The sequence below is a fragment of the Diachasmimorpha longicaudata genome, chromosome 6 (assembly GCF_034640455.1).
Source record: "Diachasmimorpha longicaudata isolate KC_UGA_2023 chromosome 6, iyDiaLong2, whole genome shotgun sequence".
NCBI classification, from domain to species: domain Eukaryota; kingdom Metazoa; phylum Arthropoda; class Insecta; order Hymenoptera; family Braconidae; genus Diachasmimorpha; species Diachasmimorpha longicaudata.
Genome location: NC_087230.1, coordinates 7,815,189 through 7,839,401, shown reverse-complemented (window position 1 = coordinate 7,839,401; position 24,213 = coordinate 7,815,189). Strand labels below are relative to the sequence as shown.

Here is a 24,213-nt window from a genome sequence, read left to right as displayed (position 1 = left end):
TTTACCGTACCCTACATTGGAATGTTCCCCTATCACAAGTAAATATCCCCAACTTTTGCTGCAATTCATTTTCACCACCCGGTGTATGAGCACTAGAGAGCGTCGTCATCCGAGGGAAAAGTAAATATTTGTTGTCCAGGCTCTCACAAGAGTCTTAAATAAAAATGTCCGAATGCACTCGACGAGAAGTTTTTCCTCTCTTACCTTTTTGTAGATCCACTCGAGTAAACTAGCATTGAAATCGATTTATTTTTACCTCTGTTCTTCTCGAGTCAAGAGAATGCCAAGGAGACAAAACCTAAAGGGGGGATATAAAATCATTTGTATTTTTCTTGTTTCAGGAACTCGATCTTGAGAGCTGTCCAAAGCCAATTGTCTTTGTGCTTCACAATTTTCTCTCAGCAAAGATTCACCGATTGGGCTTGACCGCATAGGGGTACGAGGGGGCTTCGACAGAGGCCCCCGATCTGCCTCCCCACACCACTCGTTCTGTAACCAGTGTCTTTCTCCACTAGGAACACTTGAGATGAATGAGTGGGTGGCCTCTACAATCATTCTTAGTTGACTCTATCGAAGATCGAGAGGATTGCATCTGTGATGGGAAATAGGTAGGTGCGTTACATTCCAAAGGATCACAAAATAACAAATGTCGCTGATGACTAGAGAAAATCCAAACAAACGTCGTAGAAAAACTCGTATCTAGAATCAATCTTGTGCCCTCAACTTGAGACTTTATGCCACCAGCTTTGAGTCACTTTTAGTGTTTCAATGATAAAACTTATAGCTTGAAAAATTTCAACAGTAAAATATATTTCACTGGGAATAAAAAAACTTTCGTCAAGAGATTTGGTACTTTACGAAAGACCAGGACCAGGAGTTGGTTCATCACAAGAAAACAATTCTCCCAACGGAGTCAGCTAGTTTAGGTATAAAAATAATTGGCTTTCGTCACGAAAATGTATCAGCTACATTGGAAAAGCCCAAAATTTCTTGACAAAGTATTTATTCACATCGCAACATATTTCACTCCTGGAAATTTTCAAACTTATGTCCCATTTATTTTCAAAATTACTTGAGTCAATCGTCTCATCCCAGGGGATTTGGATTACGACAAAAATGTCGGCCATGGAATAAAATTTGGAAAATCCCTGCAGAAGAATTCAAAGAGGTTTAATTGAAAATGTACACGAGATCTAGAGCTTTTGCGCCCTTACCATCTCATACAGTCACTGTTTGAATTCATCTGATGTTTCCACCCCGTATCGCGACTGCAAAGACATCTTGACACTAGTTTTCACAGTGCGAGTTGCAATAAAAATAATCGAAATGGTCGAGTGAGAACTTTGCAGACCAATTCGTAGCTAGAATTACCTCCGACAAACGCTATCCAAGAGTCAACCACAGGAGCCAATAAAAAAAAAACCAACGACACTAACTCAAGAAAGTATATCGACTATCGGTGCGACTTCACCGCAACACCCAACACGAAAAAAATCATGAAAATGTGTAACGATTTATCGATTCGAAGCCATCCACGATTTCCATACCAAAAAGTCCCGCATTAAAGTTGACACTTATGTGTACAACATTCTTCCGAAGACATTCATTGAGCCCACGATAATGGAAATCGCCGACGCAATGCGCCTGAGTGATTAGTTAAAGTTAACTAAATAAACTTAACGCTAAAACTAAAGAATTAAAGAAAACTGAGATAAAGTAAAGAGGAAAAGATACGCAAGTTGTCTACTAATATTACGAGTTATTAACAAAATTAATGAAAAGTATTGCGCATTTGCATATATACTATAAATAAATATATGGATGAGTGAGAATGTGAGAAAAATAGACGGAGAATTGAAATTTACTGAAATGAGGTAGAAATTAACAGGAGAATTGTGGTACTCAATTAAACATTAATGGCTAATTTATAAATGTTAAAAATGTGCTGCAGCCCGCTGGTAACTAATTACTCGGCTACTTGATTATTCACCCCTTTTTCTCCCTTCGTCCTTCTCCATGCTCGACTGTTTCATAAAATTGAGAATAGAATTTCCAACAAGAATTACTGAATTAAACGTTCAAAACTTCAGAATTATGAAATCATTAAATTTCTATGAATCCCACAAACTTCGCCAGTGGGAAAAAAATCACCTCTGACGAATGAATTTTTTTTCGTTGCTCGAAGTGAAAGTATTAGCATTGTTTTGACGAAACAATTTTTTATTGGTTTATTAGAAACATGCGAATAGCCATGTGAATAATTAAGAGAGCCGAGAACAGGGCCAATTAGACTGTAAAGTCTTACGCGAATCTACGAGTATAATTGAAATATTTGAAGAAACAAAGGCTGACTGAAATGCGCCCGATAATTCTCCACAACTTTTTCATGATTTATGTTCAAATTAACGTGATGAAATATGATGGTTCATGGCCATAAAGAAAAAGTGGCATTCCTCGAGGCACCAGCGATGCCAAGGCGCTCTAGTTGTTTTATACGGTTCGTATCCTTAACGCAATTAAATTTATGGATGCGAGAAAATGTTTTCTGAATGAAATTACATAAAGGTACATATTAATAGAGTGAAGGGGGTGCACGTGCGTACCCATCTACAACTATAATACAGATACAGAATGGCTGAAAATGTGTTATAATGAAATTTTACGGTGGATGTAACTGATGTAATTTAAATTGTACCCCGAGAACGAGCACACAGCGATTCCAAATTGATGACTCTTCCTTCTATCCATCCACTACCTTCCACACACCCTTTTCTTGGGCTAATCCGTGTAAATTAAGTTAGCTAACATTCCACGCAGAACTCTCATCATGGGGATAAGCTTTGTGTGCGTTTAGTCACACATCTATGACTGTAACTGCAACTTTCCGAGTTATGTTAATTGATGATGAATTGTAGTTTATGAGGAGAGCGTCGAGTTTAAATCAAATATTTAGATGAAATGAGAAATTATTGCCGCGATTGTATATTGCATTGAGCAATTTAATGAGGAGGTGATTAATCGGAGAATATTGGAAATATATCACTGTTGGGAGAGTGAAGTGGGTTTCAAAAATTTTAATTTACAATTCAAAAATCATGGAATACCACGGAGCAGTCGTTCTTTCTTTTCTGAAACCGTTTTCGTAATTCTCACGACTGATCACCTCCTCGGAAAATTAATTCAATATCAGTAATTGAATCCGGTGTTTACACCTCCAATGAGTGACGAATCAAAAGTTATTTTTACAAAGCAATTTATAACTAACTCAAGTGTATTTCTTATCGATCGATCATCCGTAGACAACCATGTCTATCATTCATAATTGTGGATCAAGGGTGACTACATGAAATTCACCGTTATCCCTTAAGTGTGGTAGGTCACTTTGAAAAATAATATCGAGAAATGAAAGCGTTATTGAGGAGAGGGTGGAAATAACTCTATTGAAAGTACGAAATTAATTACACCCCACTGCTTTCACTGAATACCTCATAAGTCGGACATTAAACTCACATTATTCTGTACTCCCAGCATCCCGTTGCGTTACATAAAAAATTGTAATCATTTTCCTCTTCATAAATATGAAATGAAAAAGGAAGAGAACGAGTTTTTGAGCTATTGTTTTAGCTCGTTCACGTGGTACGATGAATGGTGTAGGAGCTCTCAACCAATTATCGGAATAATAGCTGGGAGGAGAACTGCTCTCCACCACTGAACTGGGCCAAACCTCCACGAAAAACCCCACGAGTACTCGTTAACAATGTAATAAATATGGGAATATGAGTGAACTTTGATGTATAAAATTTCGTGAATGCCAAGTGTACGTGGGAGAAAATCCAAAAATGTTGTGAATGACAGGCCAAAAAATGGTGTAAACCGAACATAAATGAAAGCGTGGAAGACGAAGAGGTAATGGGAGTGAATAAAAAAAAAATGGTTGTAGCAAATTCGAGAGTGGACAGCTATTAATTGTGGCTCTCGAGTGACGACCGGAGCTGAACAATAAATCAATTTTTGTTGCAATTTAATTAGACATATCAACGAATAACACGTAAATCTGTTTTTCATTTTTATCTGTTTTGCAATTTATTTCTTCTGTTATCACATTTCACTCTTCCATTCTGACTCATGCGACAATAAGAGCTGATTTTCCACGATATTTTATCATTCCATTGTCGATTTCACTAGACTGAACATAAAACAAATAGACCCCCACCCAATCCCCTCTGATTGTTCTGTAAATAGAGAATATGAAAATATATATAAATATATCCCTGGGTACAAGTAAAAATAAAAAAAAAGGATGACATATGTATGTAAAGGATAAAATCAATTTTCCAGCTGTCGCAGGTCATAATTTTCCGTGTAATGATGAAAAAAAAAATCAAATGTGTTTTAAAAAAAGTTGAGGCTATTATTTATTCGAGTGAAGGGTGGACGATGAGAAAAACCCCTTGTGAATTGTGTATTTTTATAATAATTTTAATCCAGCACTTGTTCATTATAAAGAGCTCCACGGGCTCCATTATTATTGTGAATTCAATTTTATTTTCCATTGTAGATTACGCAAGAGTTATTGTACGATATGCGTTATTAATTAAATAAACAAAACAACCTGGTTAGAAAAAACATGTGTAATTCATTAAAGAGAGTCGAGTAAAATTATTTGGCTCCGAATATTACAAACTTAGTCAATTTTGTCGACATTCCCGCATTTTCGTATCTTCCAGTATTTCACAGCTGTTGATAAAGTTATTCATCAATTACAAATGTCCTGATAACGCTCCAGATATTTATCCCACCACGTTTTTCAACGTCAATCCGATTTCACCTTGAAAATCCTCTTCTCTCCGTCATCCAATATCCCCTCGGCAAGACCAAAAAAACCACTTCCAAGATAAATATTGAATGCCTTGTAATGCATCATCTTAAATTCAGAGAACTTGAATTGGGTTATTGGCGCTGAGTGAAACGACGGAGAAAATCGGTAAGAATAAAATGGTAATACCGAAATGACAAAAAACTGAGAACTCTAGTTCTCCAGAATGAAGGGGGAGCAGCTGGAATTGGGGAGAAGAATTCAAAGTAGATTTCAGACTGGCCAGCAATGGCAAGATGTAAGTAAAGTGGGAGGAATTGGTATGGCGGAGGGGGGGGGGATACGAAAACTTTGGGACTTTGTCATTTTTATCGGCAGCCCGATATCCCAGGGTCTCGTGATTGGTCTCGTGAAAACTTTTCTGATCCGTCTTCCGTTACCCACGAAACTCGAAGATCTCACCTCGAGGTCTGCCCCCGAGTCTCCCTGTACGTAAATCACTCCCCTTTTTTCCAGCTATAGGTACACAGCATTATTCCGTCTCTCTTTCTCTCCCCTGTCTCACTTCTCTCTATTTATTCTTACCGGTTACCCCACCCCGCGAGACTTCCCCCATCTGCCTTTCCACCCAACTTTTATTCTTCCCAAATCAGACCGGAAGTTGGTTTCCCAAGGGAGATAACGTTGAAACGTAAAATCCTCGAGGTGTTTCGATACTTTTGCGAGATACACGCGTCATACGTATATGCAATTTACATTGAGCGGTAGCGGTGGGGAGGGGAAGGGGGGAGCGCAAAAAGGATGAGGAGAGAGGTTGAAGCAACATTGGGGGTTGTATCGTCGATGCGGATCTTCTAATGTTTGCACAAACTTTTTCCATTTCAGCTGTATTTCTTCCCACGGGTAATAAGACAATCGTGAACGGTATAAATGGGTCAAAATGGGGATTGATAGCAGGGGCTTTGGCATTTTTTGGTACAAATGTCGGTGGATTTTTCGGAATGAACGATGACTGAAAATCAGGTACTTGAAAATTAAAACTTTTCCCCTGTCTACCGGCGGAAGGTACTAAACAAAAACCACGAACTGTGGATGCCAGTAAAAGAGCAGTGGACTCATCACGCATCACGATTCATCCACTTGTTGCAAAACTTTGGTAATAACGTTGTAGAATTAAACTAAGCGCGGATCCAGGTGAAAGGCGGGGCAAAAGCGTTAATTACACCCTTTTTGCGCCCCGCAGTCAGCCACCCCTCAATCCACGGCACTGCTTATTTTTCATATCGTACGGCCATTGTGCGATGAGCACTTTTTACGCCTGAAAAGTTCTCTTCTGTAAAATACGTTACGTTATATTTTCATGTCCCTATTTTTTTTTGCACCTGGATAAAGTAAATGAAATGGAAGGGGCGTCGGCTAAAATGAGTTGAAGAGATTTCATTCCGTGGATAAAAGGGCCCTCTGTGTATACATATATACCTGTATATTCGTCTTTCTTGTTCACATTACTGTCGAACACTTCTTGGATTCGAATTCGATCGGCTAAACTCGAGACCGGAGTACCCAGGGGTACGCAAATATTGCTTCAGTTAGGCTCCCGTCTGCCCCCGCCCCTGTCCTCTTTCCAACGCCGTTTTACCCTGTTGGCTGTTCTGATCGTATACCGGGAGAGGCGTCTGCGACTTTCACATTTTCTACTTCCATACCCTGGGATAAGCTGGTGTTTTCAATTGCATTAAAGCTCCAGGCCCGAGGACAAGGAGAGATTGAGGGTGGCGAGGGGTAGTAGTGAGGTGGGAGAGGGGAGGAATAAAGAAGAGGGCCGCCTCTGATTTTTCCCCGAGTCTGCTAGTTTCGCCGGTGGCAAAATAAATTCTCCCTTGTAGGAATTAAACCGAAGGGGAAAAACTCAGGAAGAATTATTATTGAGAAATAAAATTGTGTCGTGACATTCATTAGCCATGTTGCATAATCAATGAGGCGACTTTTATTTTTAAAAACTCGTGTTGGACGGTAATCGCGTTAGTGAGGATAGATGATTATCCTCAAGACGTTCACTTGTGCGTTGAATTTTTTTTTTTCTTCGAGGGGGAAATGGGGTGAGAGTTACTTAACTCCTTCCCTAAATCCCGGGAATAAATTTTCTCAAAGGGAAAATTGAACATTGCTTGGACAACAACGCAACGAGAAAATCCCCCAGATGCAATCACTTAGTATTCCGTATTACGCCGACGTTATTTCGATATCAGCCGGTGCGATAAAACCGGATAAAGAGGAAGTGGTGCACAATGCCGGGAAGTGAGTGGGCAGATCAAGCGCATTTTTTTTTGTACGGAGAATAGAATAAATAGCCGCATCTACAAATAACCAATGACCATGTAATGCTAACTCAGGTGCATCGCCATTTCGTGTTATTCGCCGCCGAAGTTTCTAGGGAATTTGCGCTGGCTAAAATTCAGAATGAAATGATGTGCCATTTTTTCAACTCCAGAACTCTCCAATGCAGATGGTCGGCTCACGTCGACGTGGGGAGCGTTGACGAATTTCGAGGAACACCTGCGAGGAGAGGATGCAAGGGAGAGGCGATTGCATTAGTCAGAGTTGATGTTTTTTTCTGAAATCGTTCACTCCTGCGTTTCATGAAGGGGTGGAAAGGGAGGAGGGGTGATGGAGGTACTTCCTTCTTCTCTAAATACCTGGGATCAATTTCCTCGAAGGAAAAATCGTAAATGGACGGCCGAGAAAAATCCCCGGATGCAATCACTTAGTACTCCATATTATTCCATCGCTAGTTCGATATCAATCAATGGAATATAACGGGATAAAGAGAAAATGGTGCACAATAGCCGTTGCGAGTGGGTAGATGGAGCTTATTTTTTGCACGAGGAATAAAGTAACGCATCCATAAATAGGTAACAGGCACGTAATACGAAATGAGCTGCATCGTCATTTCACGATAACTTCTTTTATGACGTCCTCATCCCCTTCAAGCGTTGGCTTCCCACTGGCAGTGGGGATAGGCCTGCGAGTCGGAGGATTAAAGGGATATCAAGTCGGTGACGATCACCGATTACCCCCAAGACGTCCACTGGTTGAATTTCCTTTCAAACGATTGTGAAAATTCAGTTATTTACTTCCTCCCTAAATCCCCGGGCCAACCTCCCTCCAAGAGAAAACTGAAAATTACTCGGACGACATCGAACGGAGCAAATCCCCAGATGCAATCACTTGGTATTCCATGTTATTCCGGCGTTATTTCGATATCAGTCGATGCGATAAAACGGGATAAAGAGGAAGTGGTGGGCAATGCCAGAATGACTGGGTAGACGGAGCTTATTTTTTGCACGAAGAATAAAATAACTAAACGCATCCATAAATAGGTAACAGCAATGTAATACGAAATGAGGTGCATCGTCATTTCGCGTCATTCGCACAAGAGGCTTCTGAGACGTGCTCCAATGCTTACCACCACCGCTGATATACAAGAACTATTTTACCCTGGCTGAGGTAAGTACTACTACGAGACTCGTTCGACTTAACGGCCAACACGTGCTGTGTATAGAGCCAGCGGGGGGATAGCCAGCTTCGACGAGTTTAATGGTGCAGCCTGCACTAGTAGTAAAAATATGAAGCTCGACAGTGATGCTGTAAAACTGTTTTAAAGCCATACCCACCTCACTCTTCGTTTTCATTTTTTTCTTTTTTTTTTGAGAAATCGATTCCTGTCCTCCTTTCATTTCCCCCCAGCGTTCTCACTCACCTGTAGTAGTCACAGAGATTTGCGTCTCGGGTGAAATTTTATGCCATTCTCTTCTCGTCCATCCAGTGGGGGAAATGGATTCATCAAATTTCAGAGCGTGCCAAGGGGTTAAGGTAAACAGCGCATGAGTGGAACATTTTACAGGGATGAAATACACCAAGTGGAAATTTCACATTTGGTCAGACGTGGAGTTGTAAAATAATTTCGGGATGCGAATAGTGCGGGTTTGTAGGGGGGCTGATGATATCGGGTTTAATTCGAGAAGGGAATTTCGTGATGGGTGGGAAAAATTAGTTTAATGAGACAAATCGGTTAATTGAAAAAAGATTAATTGAATCATTGAGTCGTTAAAACATTTTGACATAAATTTAATGCTATAGATCCGTTGGATTTTCGCAGTATTTCATCACTGGGAATTCAGAACTTTATGGGGAGATTTATGGAAACTATAAATCCTCATTCAGGAATTTTATGATATTTTGTAGAGCATTCTCAATTAATTAGGTTTCTCATACTGCATATTCACATCCGCTTTTGGAAAATCCCAGAACGTACGTGAGAGTAGAGAAATTCATGTTCATTTAGTAATTGTGCTCTGAACGACTAAATTTCATGGGGCTTGTCCCCGAGTGTTATCAGTGAATAAAAATTTGAAAAAAAATATAATAAATAACGCGGCTGACGGTCTGATCCACAACCTTTCAATTATTCATATCTCGGGAGAGAATTGCCACGACCGTGATCCAAACAACTTTCGCCCAACTTTTCTACACCTAATATCCTTCCAGAATTTACGAGGCATCATTGCAGTTATGTATCATAACCCCGTGATATTCAATGAACGAATTAACCGTTAAATCCTTCTATGACTTGGGCACGTGAGACGCGAAACGGGTTCGGCGAATATAACCAGACACAAAACTTATTGATTCCGAACATAATAATGGAGTCCTGGAATAGAATAGAAACGTATTGGCCCGCTCCAACCGGTATCTCAAACGTTGCTGAGGGGGGAGGAAGCTTTTTCCCCGTTGGGGTAATAAAACTCCACTTGTCGCATTGGAACAATTTTCCGATTGACTCAGGGGAGTCCAATATCCTCCTGCTTGACTGACTCAAATGTCGTCTTGATGGTAGTAGCTAGGATCTACCTCTTGCTCCTTTTACCAGGAAGAATTCAAAGTGTCGCAATTGCTATTTGACATTTTCTCCGACATTGAAATATTTTAAATTGTTTCTTTTGGGTGCACTACGATCGCAGATTTTTACGTCTAGACTTCTCACCGATTCGTTCTCTGGGCACTCACAAAATTGTGACGAATCTTTCCTCTATGGATGGTTCTATCTGTACACAAGGGTAATGTCAACTGTCGTTTTGCGATGGCATCAAAGTCACGGGAAGGGTGAGCAGTGCAGCAGGCAAAAGCCCAAAGCTGAAGCTCAAGTTTACGGTGGAATGCCAGCTGCGAGAGGGTTTGGTCTGTCTCGTTCAACTCGTAATCCAACGGGTAAAGGATCTGGATGAACGTTGGGGCTACTGCCAACATGTTCAAGTTAAATAATAAAAAAATTAAAAAAAATAGGAGAGAGGGGCAAATGTGAGGGGAAAAAAAATGATGCACTTGGGTGGAAATCTCGTACGTCGGGGCCATGTTGAAAACGCCCTGGGCTTCATAATTTGTTATGCGCACATACGAACCTTTCTAATTTCATCATTTCCGTTTTACGGTTGACATGACCGAGCAGACCGTGAGTAGGAGCGAATTGAGAGACGCGCGACTTCTTCACCCCCCAGGGACTCTTTGACGTCAAACGCCGTCTGAAATGTTTCGCAGACTGTGAAACAACTTAAGTAAGATGACGTGCCGAGAGGCACCATACCTTGTGATGCATGGTGTATATTGAAAGAAATATTGGGGGAGAGTAGGTACACTGTCAGACTTGCTCAAAAGGGAGAGTCGTTCATGTGAAGTTCCTGGAGTTTTTTTCTCTTCCATGTTACCATCGTATTCTCTACGAAATTCTCCTTGGATGAGGGGTGGTTCTTTTTTGCAATTCTTTATAAATTCTTTGCAATGATAAACATGTTTTTTTCGTATCAAAATATTTTTTCAGTTTTTTTATGTTACTGGGATATTTTTCTTTGATATTTCGTTCTCTTGAAAGAAAACCCAAATTTTATGAGGTTTTCAGCAGAAGAAGTTTCAGTCTCATGAAGTTTAACTTATTTCGAGATGGAAATATTTATAGATTAATTAAGTGTGCTTCACACTAAATGGACAGAATACTTCAAGTCTGGAACCATTGGAACTCCAATACTCAGTGATAAATTCGGCTTTTATTTGAAACGTGTCAGCGATTCCAATGAGAAAAGTACAAAAATGAACATGTGACCACTAATGATAAATTTACAACAACGATGGCCGCTAGGAGTTTCAAAATTAACCTGTCAATACTGATAATTCATACCTTCGAGGCTTCAGCTTTACTGCGAACCATTCTCTCGATATTTCACTGGGTAAATAAAATATGTTCTTTATGATATGTATAAAATAGACTCTACATCTTTTATCCTGTGAGGGAGAAGCACTCCTCCTCACGGATCATTTCTATTTCAACGTAAAATATAGTTCTTAGATTCATTTAAAATGTAAAAATTCTTAAGTTCATATTGGAAGACGATAATACCAGGTTTAATAATCCCTAAGACCTCGGGGATTTAAAATCATCTATGAGATAACGATTTTATGGCAATTGATTGGTAGTTATTCAATAAAATTCGATAGGCTTTCCATCCTCTAAAAGGGAGATAAAAAGGAAGACTTTACAAATCGCCTACTTTGATCAGAAAAATATTGACTGAATGATTATTGCTACATTCCATTTAGGTTTCGAGATTTTCCAAGAAGTGAATGATTCGCCAGAATTTTTCTCATTAAAAAAATTGGAAAATTGTGGAGATTCGATTTGTAATGTGTTTATTCATTCGAAATGTTTTTTTTCATTCTGTTATCAACCTATCCCTGGAAAACCTTGAATTCTCCTAAATGCAGCACAACTGGAGGAATTCAGTCGTCGTCTTCCGGATTTTTCAGGTCAAAATATTCGACTCGGGTTAGTGTCATTAAATAAATATCTCTAGACATTAATGTTACAGGGTTTCAATTCCATAAACTGATACGGCACATGTAGCGTTGTGTTATTGTGCTCAACGAGCAGATGGCCACGCCTTGGTGATGCACCCACAACCAGAACTGTTTCACCTTTGAGAAGTACCACTTCGCCTTCACCTTCCTCTGCAAAAATAAAAATAAATAAGGATAATAATAATAAAAATACCCGAGCCATGTAGTTACGAGACGAATGTTAATCCGCAAATGGGTACAAATTTACGACAAATCGGACCTGGAAAAGGCATTTTCATAACTCTTGTCTGAGGATATCCAAGCTTAGTATTTCCAGTTACAGTGTAGGATCTGCTTGGAGGCACTGGTGGTGGTCTCTCCTGTCAAATTATTTCCAGTTAATTTCGAATTGATTAGAGGTCTTGGAGTACGAATGAAAAAAAAATTATACAACTTACTAAATCCAGGCCGAAGAGGGTACAAGTTTGTTGTATCATTTTCTGGTCTGCACATTTTTCAGTGGGATCAGGGGGGGGAGTGCCAGCTATTGGCTGTGGTCTGGGTCTCGTCCCTGTACCAGTGCCTCCATTTACACTCCTGGGACGAGTGCCTGTGTGGCTTGGTTGCTGTGGTTGCTTAGAACTCACGGTCACTGGTAAAGGAGCCCTTCGCATTGGCCATCGTTTTCGCACTCTCCATCCTCTCCAGGTAGTCTAAAATTGTTCACCGAATAAATCAAATTTCATGAAATTTTTTTTCATATTTTATGTGAGAAGACAACTTGTCATATTTCACAGGGAATTCCTCCAATAATTTCGCAACATCTTAATTAGCCTCAGTGAAGTACCTGAATAGCTGTGGCAGCTTTTCTGCGTGTTTCTGATCTGAGATTTTCCAACTGCTGTCGGATACCCTCACTGAGGAAGATATGCCGTTTACCAAGTGCCCAGCTGGTGCTAGCGCCAAACTTACTCTTCACTTGTTGTGCATTTTGGAGAATAAGTTTTGTATCCTCAACAGCCTGCTCTTCGGCTCGCCGCAGCTGCTTAAATGGTGCGATTAGTCTGTATCGTGCGTTGAATGCCTTAAAACGCATCCTGTGTGGATATCCTGTTGAAAATTTTTTCATTCCTTTCAGTTGATCAACGAGAATTTAACAACACATTAATCACCCCCATGAAAATTTATTAGAATTAATAAAACGCATCGAAGTATAAAAAATTTCGGCATTTTTATCTCAGTGAAACGATCTCCTGGGTAAATCCTCCTCCGAGTCTCGTTGGCACATTAATATTCAAAGGAAAGAAAAAATCCTTACCACCCGCCATGAGATTCACTGTTTCAAGAACCTGCAGCGATCTTATTTGTCGCATTGCAACTCCTCTGTCTAGATGAAGTGGAGTTTCGGTGGCATTGCTTCGTATACATCTCACAAAATGCGGTCTAGCATGCACCAGAGTTCTCAGTAAATTATCAAGACGCGTGTGAAAATCCTGAGTGAGAGTGGAAATTGGTTCATCCCCATTTAAGCTGAAATAGAGAATAAAAAATACTTCAATCGTCACCACCAAAAATATGAAATTCATTTTAAAATGAATTACCACATATTTACTTACAGATCTGTATGAGATGTCGGTGATATCCTAAAGCTCACGCCTCTCGGCACTGTATCACTGGCATAAAGTGCTTTCAATTCACTCCCAAAGAGATGAGTGGCAAATCCAAAATTACACGTGTGCTTGTAAAACACAGCAACAAGATCGTCTGGCACTACATCCTTATTCGTGTCTGAATAAAATAAAAAAAAAATTTTCACGAAACGTGTAAAATAAATTGGTAGAAATATTTCTCTACCCAGAGGTTACCGGGGGAAAAAAATCCTAAAGCATCACCTGTATACCTGTCAGTAAAGTTTCAAGTACTCACCAAGGAAATCAGAGGCATCATACGTGACTCTACCAGCAAAGTGTTGAATTCCAAAAGACCTGCAGTCAAGACTTCTCGGGTCAAATAATCGTGGATTCTGCTTGTGTTGCACTTTAACCTTGGCAACGTAACTCTCAGCGGTGCCACGCATTGAAGATTCAACATCAAGCATGCTCAGTAAGCCCGTACGCTAATCGTTGAAAACCAATATAGTAAACCTAATTGCTTTCATTCTTTCCATTTAAAGTGGGGTAAACGTAAGTTAAATTGCGAAAATCAGGATTGAGAGTAGATTTTGGACGTTTGATTGAAGTAGATAAACTCTCTTTGAAGTAGTCTGAATAAACTCCGTTTGAATCGTTGAGTGTACCGAGAAAATATTCACTTGGAAAACCGAAAGAAAATTCTTCATCATTGACATTTTTTCATAAGCACTCGAAGAATTTACGACATTAACTCATCAAATTCCTACTTCAGTCATTTTTTTAAACGACAGTCTGCCGTTTATAAAAATACATTATGTATATTAATTGTTATAAAGTGAAATGTTAATGAGAAATTGTGTAATTTCTATGATTCCAAGGAATTTCAGAATAATTTCACGCCGGAGTGACTTCATGATTTCCGCAGCGAGTAGAATTGATTAATATATTCATCGTACTATTAATGATATCCGTGAATTATTAACGACTTATTAATTTACAATACACCTCCACTCTTACCCGATTCATCCCAATTGAACGGGATAACTGTCAGGTTTTTTTCTACATTATCTAAGTTTTAATAAACGAAACGTTCTGGCTATAAGGAATAACGACCCGTAAAACCCCGAAGCTGGACGTCGTCAAAAAAACGTAGAGAGATCGTATAAAAAATTATCAATTACGTACAATTATTCTTTTGGTCATTTAAATTTATCATCCCCGTTACATGCAGCGATGGGGCTGGATTTAACGAGTGTATTTAAACTACCTTAATACCAACTATTGACATAGTACATTCGTCGACATGTATTTTAGTTCTGTCGGTACTTTGTATATGAGACGACGAATGAAAGGATAGGAAATTTAATACGCCGTCTCATTAGTCCCAGAATTTCCCTTTGATAAAACTCACCAAAGATGATATGAGATCGATACATGGCACGTTGTCAACATAATCCACCTCAACATCACACCGTATACCCTCATCACGGCAGCTTTCAATGGAGCTCTTAAATATGTGGGTATTGTAAAAGTGCTGCATAGTCTCGGCGCACAGATTTATGCATAAATGTTCAAGCTGACTCGGCTTTGGATCCTCAAAGCCAAACATATCGAGTATACCAATGAAGCCGTCTGTTGCGTGCCTCACGGCGTTGTTTAGGGCTGTCATACTTCGGGAGCCTGTGCCACCTTTGAATATTTTCACAAATGAAATTCCTTCAGGCCCGAAGTGATAGAGTGCAATTTAAGCCAAACATCTCTCCTGTCATTCAATCCATCATCTCATTGATATTTTCCCATCATTTCCCAAAATTCACTTCGCGAAATGAATTAAATGAACAACGAATGATATGAGACAGAAGGGATAACTAGTCTATATATAATGTGAGAGCAATTCCTCCGTTGTCATATGGCTTTAACGGCCCATCATAACAACTTGTGACTGCCACCCAAGAGACAATATAACATATATTGATTGTAGAACCCGGAGAAGAAAATATTATCAACGAGAAAAAAAAATCTATCTCACCAGCAGAACTGCCAATAGTCGAGGCATGCTGGCTCGTCACTTCCGCTTGATTGTGTACGGATTCATTGGAATCAGACGACAGTGTACCTAGTGTTGATCCAAGCCTCTTCAAACTGTTGGCACGTCTCACAATAGTAGCAACCGTGCGACAATAAAGGGCCTTTGCCAGTGAGTCCCTCGTCATGTTGGACTGTACGACAAAACATGGTACAGAATAATTCATCAGTTTACATGCAGTACTCCCATAAACATATTCCACATTTTTAATCCATCTCCATCCTCCTCCTCCTCCCCCTCCCTCCCCTTATCACCAATGCTCCCATCCTCGAGGGTACCATAAATAATGATTAATGAGCTCACCATGTTCGCATCGCAAACGGATTTCACTAGTTGTCCTCTTGCATTGTGTGTCCTTGATGTGAGACCCCTTAATAATGCAGGCGGTGGTACACCCAAAAGCGCTGCAACAGATGCCAACTCGTTCTCACCAATCACACTGACCTCCACACCGGGACCATCGGTGAAACCAACATTGCCAAGAATGAGAACTGCCGCCAGTACTCGAACAACATCCAAGAATGGTATGCCCAGAACGCCTGCATTACCATGAAAATTCAATAGGATTTGTGAATTATTCTGGAACACAGGGATAAAAAGGAGTGGAGGGTACTTTTGATGAGTTAATTTTATTTAATACCTAGACAAGCCTTCCAGGATTGAAATCTCACTGCATCCTCAGCCTCATCTTGTCGACTATCACCCTGCTGGAGGTATCGTAAATTTTTGACGTTGTAACCCTCCAAATTTAGCTTTACTGCAGAAACACAAGTCGTTAGTTGCATGGCATCGTGGTTTTTATTGAGCCAATGAAGAACGAAATATTGTGGCTCAACTGATGAAATAATTTTCTGAGGTCCGAATTATTCATTCACTTGGGTCATTATTTTACCATTTACCAGTGGAGGGGTGGGGCAACATTATAGTTTGAAACCCTCGTTAATGATTATCGAGTGTAACGATTTGGTCCGCGATTTTCCATATCATTGAGCTACTCCACTTCATCGCGAGACATCGAAGGACATTTCAATCAGAAAATATTTCAGCCTATGAACGAGGGGAAAGATAACACGCGCTAAGGTGACACTTCGTGCCAGTAACTTAGAAACAGATGTATCGATTAATCTCTCGAAAGTATCAAGTGTTCATGTTGCCCCACTTGTCTCCATCTGGTTAGATATAACGTCTCGTCCGAAAAATGACATCATTCAATATTTTCCATTTCAAATTCCCATCGTTTGAGACCTAACCGATTAATCTCATCGACGGACAGTAAATCAATACCTCTCTCATCGTGCGATAGCCCCGCAAGCATCTGGTAGAAGATATGATAATTCTTCTCGTCCGGTAGTGGTCTGATCACTCTCGTCTGATCCAAAAAATAGCAGTGGATTTTCGTTCTGTACAAAGCACCATCGGTCACTTGGACCTCTATAAAGTGACCCTAATAAATCGAAACGACAGAGAAAAAGAAATATAAGCCACACGTGACGCGATGAATATGGTCAGGGCTATAAAAAAAAAATCATGTGCTCACGATTCTCGAGCTCTCAGAATTGGTTGCTGTCTTGGCTGATCCGAGTGAGCGGAGTACAGTGAAGGCAGCAGCGAGGTGCTTGAATGCATCAGTCTCAGGACCACCTCCAGCGACGTCAAAGAGTTGTCTCAGCAGTAGCATCGAGGCATAAGTCTTGCCAGAGCCACTCGTACCTGCGAATCATATCACCACGAAAATCCATGATTCTTTATCTCGATCGGTCTATCTGGTTTCAAAAATCCCAGGCGTACACAGACACGTGTGGAATAAGACAGGCTGTCTAGATAGTAAATGCTTCAAGGTGGCTCACCCGAGAGGATGATGGCCTGTGGGTAACCAGTCTCGGACTGTTGTCTCACGGCTTCCTGTACGACCTTGTTGAGCTGCGGTGCCAGGGGCACTGTTCGTGTACTCGTCAGTGTCAATGGATTTCCAACGTCCGTATAAGGGTTGATACTCACCAGGATTGGTCCCACATTCGTCTAGAAGTCAAGTACGATGACGACATTTTTTTAATATTTTCAGAAATTGTCCTGTTCAGATATCTACATTTGTGTCATTATTTTTTTGATCGAAGGAAAATGAAAATGATGATGTGCTCTTCTCCCTTCATTCATCAGCGGCTGAATTTAGCATTTGGCGGAGTAAAAGAGATGTCCAGAATGTATTTAAAAAAAAAAACACACTTTTAATGCAGGGACTGTCCTCAATGCCTGAAGCACATTTTCGATGCCCTTAAAACCCAATCATTTCCCCCATCTTTTCTCAAATTTTTCAGAGCCAAGTGTTCAGAATAAATAATACCCTCTCAGGGGCTTTGGGGAATGAAAATAAAATATTTTCAACACTGAAGAAAGAAAAAAAGGAGCAAGAGGTAAATAAATATCGATACAAGTGGGCGGAGAAGGAATGATCGGCGGAACGGGCCAACGGCAAAGGAGAAAAAGGGGCAGGGTTGAGAAGGGCGACAGAGATGAAAACCGGTCTCTCATACACTCATCGGGTTCTTCTTTCTGGAATGGAAAAGAAATGCTTGTCCGATGCACAGGGCCTTGTGAGAAAGAGTTTTGCCTCGTAAACCGATTACACACCTGCGGGCACGTACGTGGGCCACAGTATTGGAGACTCCGGGGAGGGAGGAGGAAAATGGAGCCTCTGTGCCTCCAGAATGATCCGATACATCTGGAGATTCAATCCCTCTACCTATTCGACTGCATATGGCAATTCTATTATGGAAAAACATGACAGAGGACTGGAGTGGGGAGGGAATCAAAATACATTGAAAATTCTGTGGTGACCTATTATTTGGGAAATAGCTCAACTTCTTCGTGGGGTCTCTCATCACTTTACCTGAAAGTCGAGTATTTTGATATTCAGAGGAGCCATCGATCGATTCGATGAGGTAATTAGAATAGAATATACGAGTTCAATTTTATCTCGTACGTAGCAGTGTGACGGGGGAAATTAATTATTAAACTGCGATAGATGTTCTTGAAATTGAGAAGATGGTGATTTAACTGAGGATAAGTAATTCTGTTTAATAATTTTGGAGACTACTATCGAGAAGATTAATTGCATTCTATATAATAAGACATAGTCAAGTTGGTATGAGTAATTTTTAAACATTTCCAATTTTCGCAAAATTTTTTTTGAGTAGAAATTACAACATCGGGCGCACTCTTGCATTTCGGGTATTAAGGAAAAAAGGACCTGTCAGTTAACTTGGAATTTGCAATAAAAATTACAACTCCCTCTAAGTGGTGCAAAAAACTAGACATAGACTTTTTTAGATGAATTCTCATGTTGAAAGCAGTTTAATTAAAATCCCGTATTTGCTGCGTTGAAAAAATATTAATAAATCCAACTTCAAACTGACTGAAAAATACCAATTTTAATGCGGAAGCTGTTGAAAAAAAATTACCCTCAGCACTTGGATATCCTTAAATGAAAAACCGTTTGCTAATTCAGGACGGAAATTTTCACTGTGTGGCTGCGTTCGTCTATGATGAAGAAAAAGGGAGGCTCCGACGTGTGCATAAATATGCGCACATGTTGGGATTTAATGCTCCTCTGTGTTGGTGCACGAGCCATACCCGTGGCAACGTGCAGCAACCTCGAGGCATCTCGCGTTGCTCCGTTTGCATTCTTCAGAGTCCCCAGAGTGAATACAAGCCCGGGGCGCCGCGCACCATCATTTCTCTCGCTTCAACCTGAGACCCACCGAGTCTCATTATGCACAGTTTGGCCCAATGAAGAATCACGTATGTACACGCAAGTAGTACGCGCTTCAAACTATTCAGCTGTCGGGTACTGTTAAACGTGTGCCAGTCACGAATTTTTTGAGCGCACCAGAAGAAAAATCCTCTGGAATCGACTGACTTGAATACAGAAAAATAGAAAATCCGAATCGAAACCCGCACAGAGAGAAATTTTCAATTAAGAATTGGGTCTACGACAGAAAAGAACAGGACAGTAGTCAGGATAACAGGAATCAGAATTCCGCAATAACTGGGTACAAGAAAAAAACCAACAGCAAAGTCAGAACTACCTCCTGTAGCCACTTAATTATTTGTAATTATCGGAGTCCAGTATAATTTTAAATTCTTGCGAGAATTACGAATATTGATTGCCAAAAGTCTACACACTAATGAATGACATTAACTTTCTATGTCCGAAGGCGTATTTAATGTAATGAAAAAATTGTCCCACGATAATAAAGCCCCAGAGTGAAAAATGAGTTATTTCATGGAACATCATTGGATGAAAGGCACGATTTTCTATGTCACCATATTGGACAAAATGTAAGCCCTCGATGAATAATCTGATAATTTATATCACAAAAGGCGATATCCGCAGCGTGAAAAATTCCTGGAGAGCATTTGGTAATGGTTTTACCACGTAATTATTTCACATCGCTTTCAACATCATCAAATGCTGTACCATGAGAACAGCAGAAATATTCGTAAAACATATGTACATACGATCGCAGGTTTTCAGTGGTACTAATTTCAAAGTGTACATCGATGCTGCAATTTTAATATCGAGCAAAATGCTTTTGATTCTCAAAATGTATTCATTAATGTGGCAGGATTTTATTCTCATTTGCTCCAATTTGAGGGTGAATTATTTGAATTCATCTGTGCATCATTCATACATGAACAATGGAATGGTGGAAGCTATTATTATAAATACGAAACAAAAGGGATTCCATGATATTATACCCCATGCGTGTAATTAAACTGCTCATTGAGATGAAGAGGAGTGTGTTCACACAATGAAGTAAAAAAAATGATAAAAGTAGAATTTCAACTCACGTGATATTGCTTTGCGCAGAAACGTGCCTGCAGACATTTTAGTACAGCATCCTCGGTTAAAGGTCCGGGTAAGTGAATAAGATCTTCCAAAGTAGTTGAATTTGCGGCAACGTTTGCTTGGCTAGATGTCTTTGAAATGCATCGTTGCTGTACCTGCGAACCCTTTCCGCTTTTAACATCAGCAATGATCCTGGATATGGGCGGTGACCGTAGGGCACCAAGCGCCGTTACACAGGATACTAGTCCATCGTCCGGACGCTTTGGTGCATCCAGATCTGTTTGTAACGAACCAATAGATTGTTAAATAAATATGAAATTTGTTTGGAGAAATCGCTGGTCATTTGTAGGGATCATTTGATTGAATATCGAATTTAGTAATAATTTTCCGGCATTTTCTACCGAATAATCGAATTCATATTTGAGCTGTCGATGAAATGATGTTGAATGCAAAAAATAGAAAATAATAGGAAAAAAAATATGATAAAATCAATAGAAATGTCCCTCGAATATTTTCGATTTGCTCTTCATCTGGTGCCATACGTTACATATGCACAATAAATAAATGACCAAATTCATATGTTTGATAAAAACATCACAGGCTATTAAATATTTACGAGTGTGGTAGAATCCATGAATAATTTGGGTAAAAGGATTCAAATTGTCGATGTGAATCAGAATTTTAACCGTCATATGTGGCTACGGGTGTAGAGGAATATTGGTAGCATATGTGAATGGAGATGATGTGGGACTCGAGGTCAGAGGTGGGAGAATATGCAGAGAGATAAGAGCGTTGACACGCTGAAAATACAGTGGTGCCACGGATTTTGAGAATTAATCGAGGGAATGAGGGGTTAATGAGACCACTGAGGGGCCTCGGCAAAATGGAGATACGATGTCCCATTCGAAATGTGAATCCTACCAACCAGATATTAAATTGTTTGCGGTAGAATTGTGGCCAAGATCGTTGGTGGTAGAGTGATTGGCGTGTGGATGTATAATAGCGGATGCTGTGATGCTGTGACCGGATGTATGTCCAATTCCATGGGGCACAGTGGGGTTGTGACCGTGAGTTGTGCGTGGTGGTACTGCTGGTGCTACTGATGCGTTAGCACCCTTATCACACCCTGGTGTCAAGGCACTGTTTGCACCACTACCACCGCTACCACTCGTTGAGTTATTGCCGGGCTGGCTCACGTGCAAACGATTTCTCAAGGTAACAAGCTCTGTGCTGAGACTACGAAGACGCTGCTGCAGGTGGACAGCTTCATTCGATGACGATGCATCTGAAAGTTGACGATATCAAAGGGTTAAATGTGAATTTACGAAGAGAAAAAAAATCAACGACACAAATTAGGAGTTCGCGGTTGTAAAAGTAATTTAAGGCTATTAATGAGCCTAATTCCTGATAACAATATCATCAAAATTAGAGGGAAGATTTTGACTGAAGAGTTCACCCTGATGACACCACTCACAATTCTTCAATTCATCAAGCTGTCAACCCCAAAATATCAGTCCCATTCACACCCCTCGATTTTATCACCGAAAATTCTCAATTTGAGAATCATTTTTCCTCTGTCATCCAGAGATCATTTTCAATGATATCAATGGAGCAATCGTGTAAGCACATGTTGAATATACTGGGACTTCAATCAACAGCGGTAAACGATGTATCTGTCATTGGAATCAATATTCCCACCGGGACCCTAAGGCCATCTAGCCCGGAGGTAAACATTGAATGATGAATCATGACAAGAGGCAAAAGTGGTAAAAGCACGTAACATCTGGCTCTGAATGAATAATTCCATTTCAGATCCCTCACCTTCCACGTTTTACCAATTCTCTCCTCCTTCAAAACTATTCTCTAGCATTGTATCTCTCCGGTTAACGGTATACTCGAGTTGAAAAGGGGCTGCGCGTTCCTCTTTTGCAGGGCTTTTAGCACACGACTGAGGTAAAAAGAATTCCTTTAGCTACTCGTATTGCTTTAGACGTGCAGAGGAGTGGAGCGTAATCACTGGGCTGTTGGTTCGATCAAGGGAATCTGGAAGAGATTCGAAATATCAGATATTCCACGGCAGAAAGCGGGTGAGGGGTGAAGATCTTTAATTGCAGCCCCAGCAACAACGAATAGGGTTCAATGACCTCTCAATGTACTCGCTATCATCAGTGCTCATTTAACTACTCCGTAAAAATTTGCTCTCCTGTGGTAATTGTTCGCTGAATGGCACTCGGCAACGGACTTACCAAACTTTTTGGTACGGTACTTGCGTCGGGGGCTACCATCGAGTCGGGAAATGCGTGAGACACGCGAGTCAGGGCCTGAAAGGATAAGGAGTGAATGAAGGATCATTCAGATACCAAATACACTGGTTCATTCATACGCTTTCAGCGATAGATCGATAACAACGCATTTTTCGAACTCCTGACAATTTTTCCAATCGATTCCCGACATTCGTGAGTGGGATCGTGACAGGGGGGGAGGGGGAACAGGTGAATATGATCGAAGATTTCCTGCTGCGATATGTAAAATGCTTCCATTTTTAATACATGAAATGAACTGACAAATTCTTGGGAATTCTTGGGAATCCCGGAAATTCATCTCAATGTTAACATTTACACAAAATATTAAACCTTAAATTAAGAAATTCCTTCGAATTCTGGTAGAATCACAAAATAGTAGAAATTCCAAAGAACTACAATGACAATTTTATTCGAAAATTTACTCAACTACTCATATAAATGCAGATCCATTGACTAAATCCATAAACTTCGTTGTCCCTAAAATGTTCCTGTCCCATCGAAAAATATCCCAAGTGCAATTGGAGGAGCGTGACGGGGGAAAATTTCTCTCTCAGTTAGTGTATGTGCAGATAACTTGAGATGGAAATGCAAAGAAATTCAACGAGACTGGAAACCATTCCCATATACCACTGAAGTAGTGGTCTAGAGTGAACGAGAAACGAGTGAAGGTGGGGTTGAGGGAGGGTGAAAAGCTGTACGTGCCGAAGCTCACCGTTTCACCCTTCCTACCCACGTGTGAGACTGTGGAGAGGCATTTGTACATATAAACATATGCATTAATGTGTACGTGGCAACAACTCGGTGAATATATCTCTAATCTCAGTGAAGCTACGAAGTATATGCGAGATACGGTAGATGCATCTGTAAACTCAAACGCAGAGAGGACCATTGCACTGTACGAATTTATCCCTCACCCCCTCCCCCCCGCCCCTTCTCGCCATATCCACCTTCGGGTAAAGGATAGTCGACACAGAGGGGTTACAACGGGCTTGAATGTCTCTCAGACATTCGCCTGTGTATTACGAATTTATACTAACCCCCCATTCGCAATAAGTGGAATTTTCGACTAATTCGAGATTTGTTAATATAACAGAGTGGTTTGCAAAATAGGGTACTGGCTTTCAGCATTAAGCTGGCCTTTGTATTTCCACTCGTATGCACTTGAAAATGTTCTTCATGAATGTTGTGAACCCTTTCAATACCACACAGCGAAATGTTTTGTCGGTAGAATAGGTAACCGTAAAGAGGATATTTTGGGTGGGCTTTAGTTTTACAGTGACAAGTAAAATGTGGAGGTTACGGTTAGAGTAGGGCTGAAATCGTTGGAGATAGAACACGTTTTTGAATGAATTTTCCATAGACAGGAGGGTGAGGGACTTTTCATGGACCATTGAGGGTAATAAAGTTGCTCGGGCGCTCGTTTGAAATTAAATAGTCTAATTCAGAAGGTAGTGTAATGTATGTAAACTTAATAAAATGGGTGTATGAGGCAGGTGGGGTCAGGGGGTGGGTAGAGAGGGAGGAGGGGCGGCAAGGTACTGTGTACATCAAGGGGGAAAAGTTGGAACAACAGACGTTATGAAACCTAATAAAGTTGCTGGGGCCATGAACACTTCAATAACACGTTTGACAATGGTAGAACC

At 40.3% G+C, this 24,213-nt stretch overlaps 2 protein-coding genes across 5 annotated transcripts in view; one reads left to right on the top strand and one right to left on the bottom strand.

The window, feature by feature from the left end:
* The window catches only part of LOC135163813 (beta-1-syntrophin), a 118,665-nt gene extending 114,039 nt beyond the window's left edge, over window positions 1–4,626 (top strand). For all 3 annotated transcript variants that reach the window (XM_064123635.1, XM_064123633.1, XM_064123634.1), the window contains one exon: window positions 342–4,626. In XM_064123635.1, coding sequence (XP_063979705.1) covers window positions 342–434 — 93 coding nt within the window. In that variant the 3' untranslated portion in view covers window positions 435–4,626. The remainder of the gene's footprint in view (window positions 1–341) is intronic.
* A 6,269-nt stretch (window positions 4,627–10,895) lies between these two features.
* The window catches only part of Dachs (dachs), a 45,115-nt gene continuing 31,797 nt past the window's right edge, over window positions 10,896–24,213 (bottom strand). For both annotated transcript variants that reach the window (XM_064123022.1, XM_064123023.1), the window contains 16 exons: window positions 21,193–21,552; window positions 20,270–20,544; window positions 17,266–17,437; window positions 16,956–17,128; window positions 16,703–16,862; window positions 16,059–16,175; window positions 15,722–15,957; window positions 15,362–15,551; window positions 14,744–15,021; window positions 13,628–13,817; window positions 13,318–13,489; window positions 13,020–13,231; window positions 12,549–12,811; window positions 12,160–12,414; window positions 11,982–12,081; window positions 10,896–11,872 (listed from right to left, as the gene is read on the bottom strand). In XM_064123022.1, coding sequence (XP_063979092.1) covers window positions 11,715–11,872; window positions 11,982–12,081; window positions 12,160–12,414; window positions 12,549–12,811; window positions 13,020–13,231; window positions 13,318–13,489; window positions 13,628–13,817; window positions 14,744–15,021; window positions 15,362–15,551; window positions 15,722–15,957; window positions 16,059–16,175; window positions 16,703–16,862; window positions 16,956–17,128; window positions 17,266–17,437; window positions 20,270–20,544; window positions 21,193–21,552 — 3,311 coding nt within the window. In that variant the 3' untranslated portion in view covers window positions 10,896–11,714. The remainder of the gene's footprint in view (window positions 11,873–11,981; window positions 12,082–12,159; window positions 12,415–12,548; window positions 12,812–13,019; window positions 13,232–13,317; window positions 13,490–13,627; window positions 13,818–14,743; window positions 15,022–15,361; window positions 15,552–15,721; window positions 15,958–16,058; window positions 16,176–16,702; window positions 16,863–16,955; window positions 17,129–17,265; window positions 17,438–20,269; window positions 20,545–21,192; window positions 21,553–24,213) is intronic.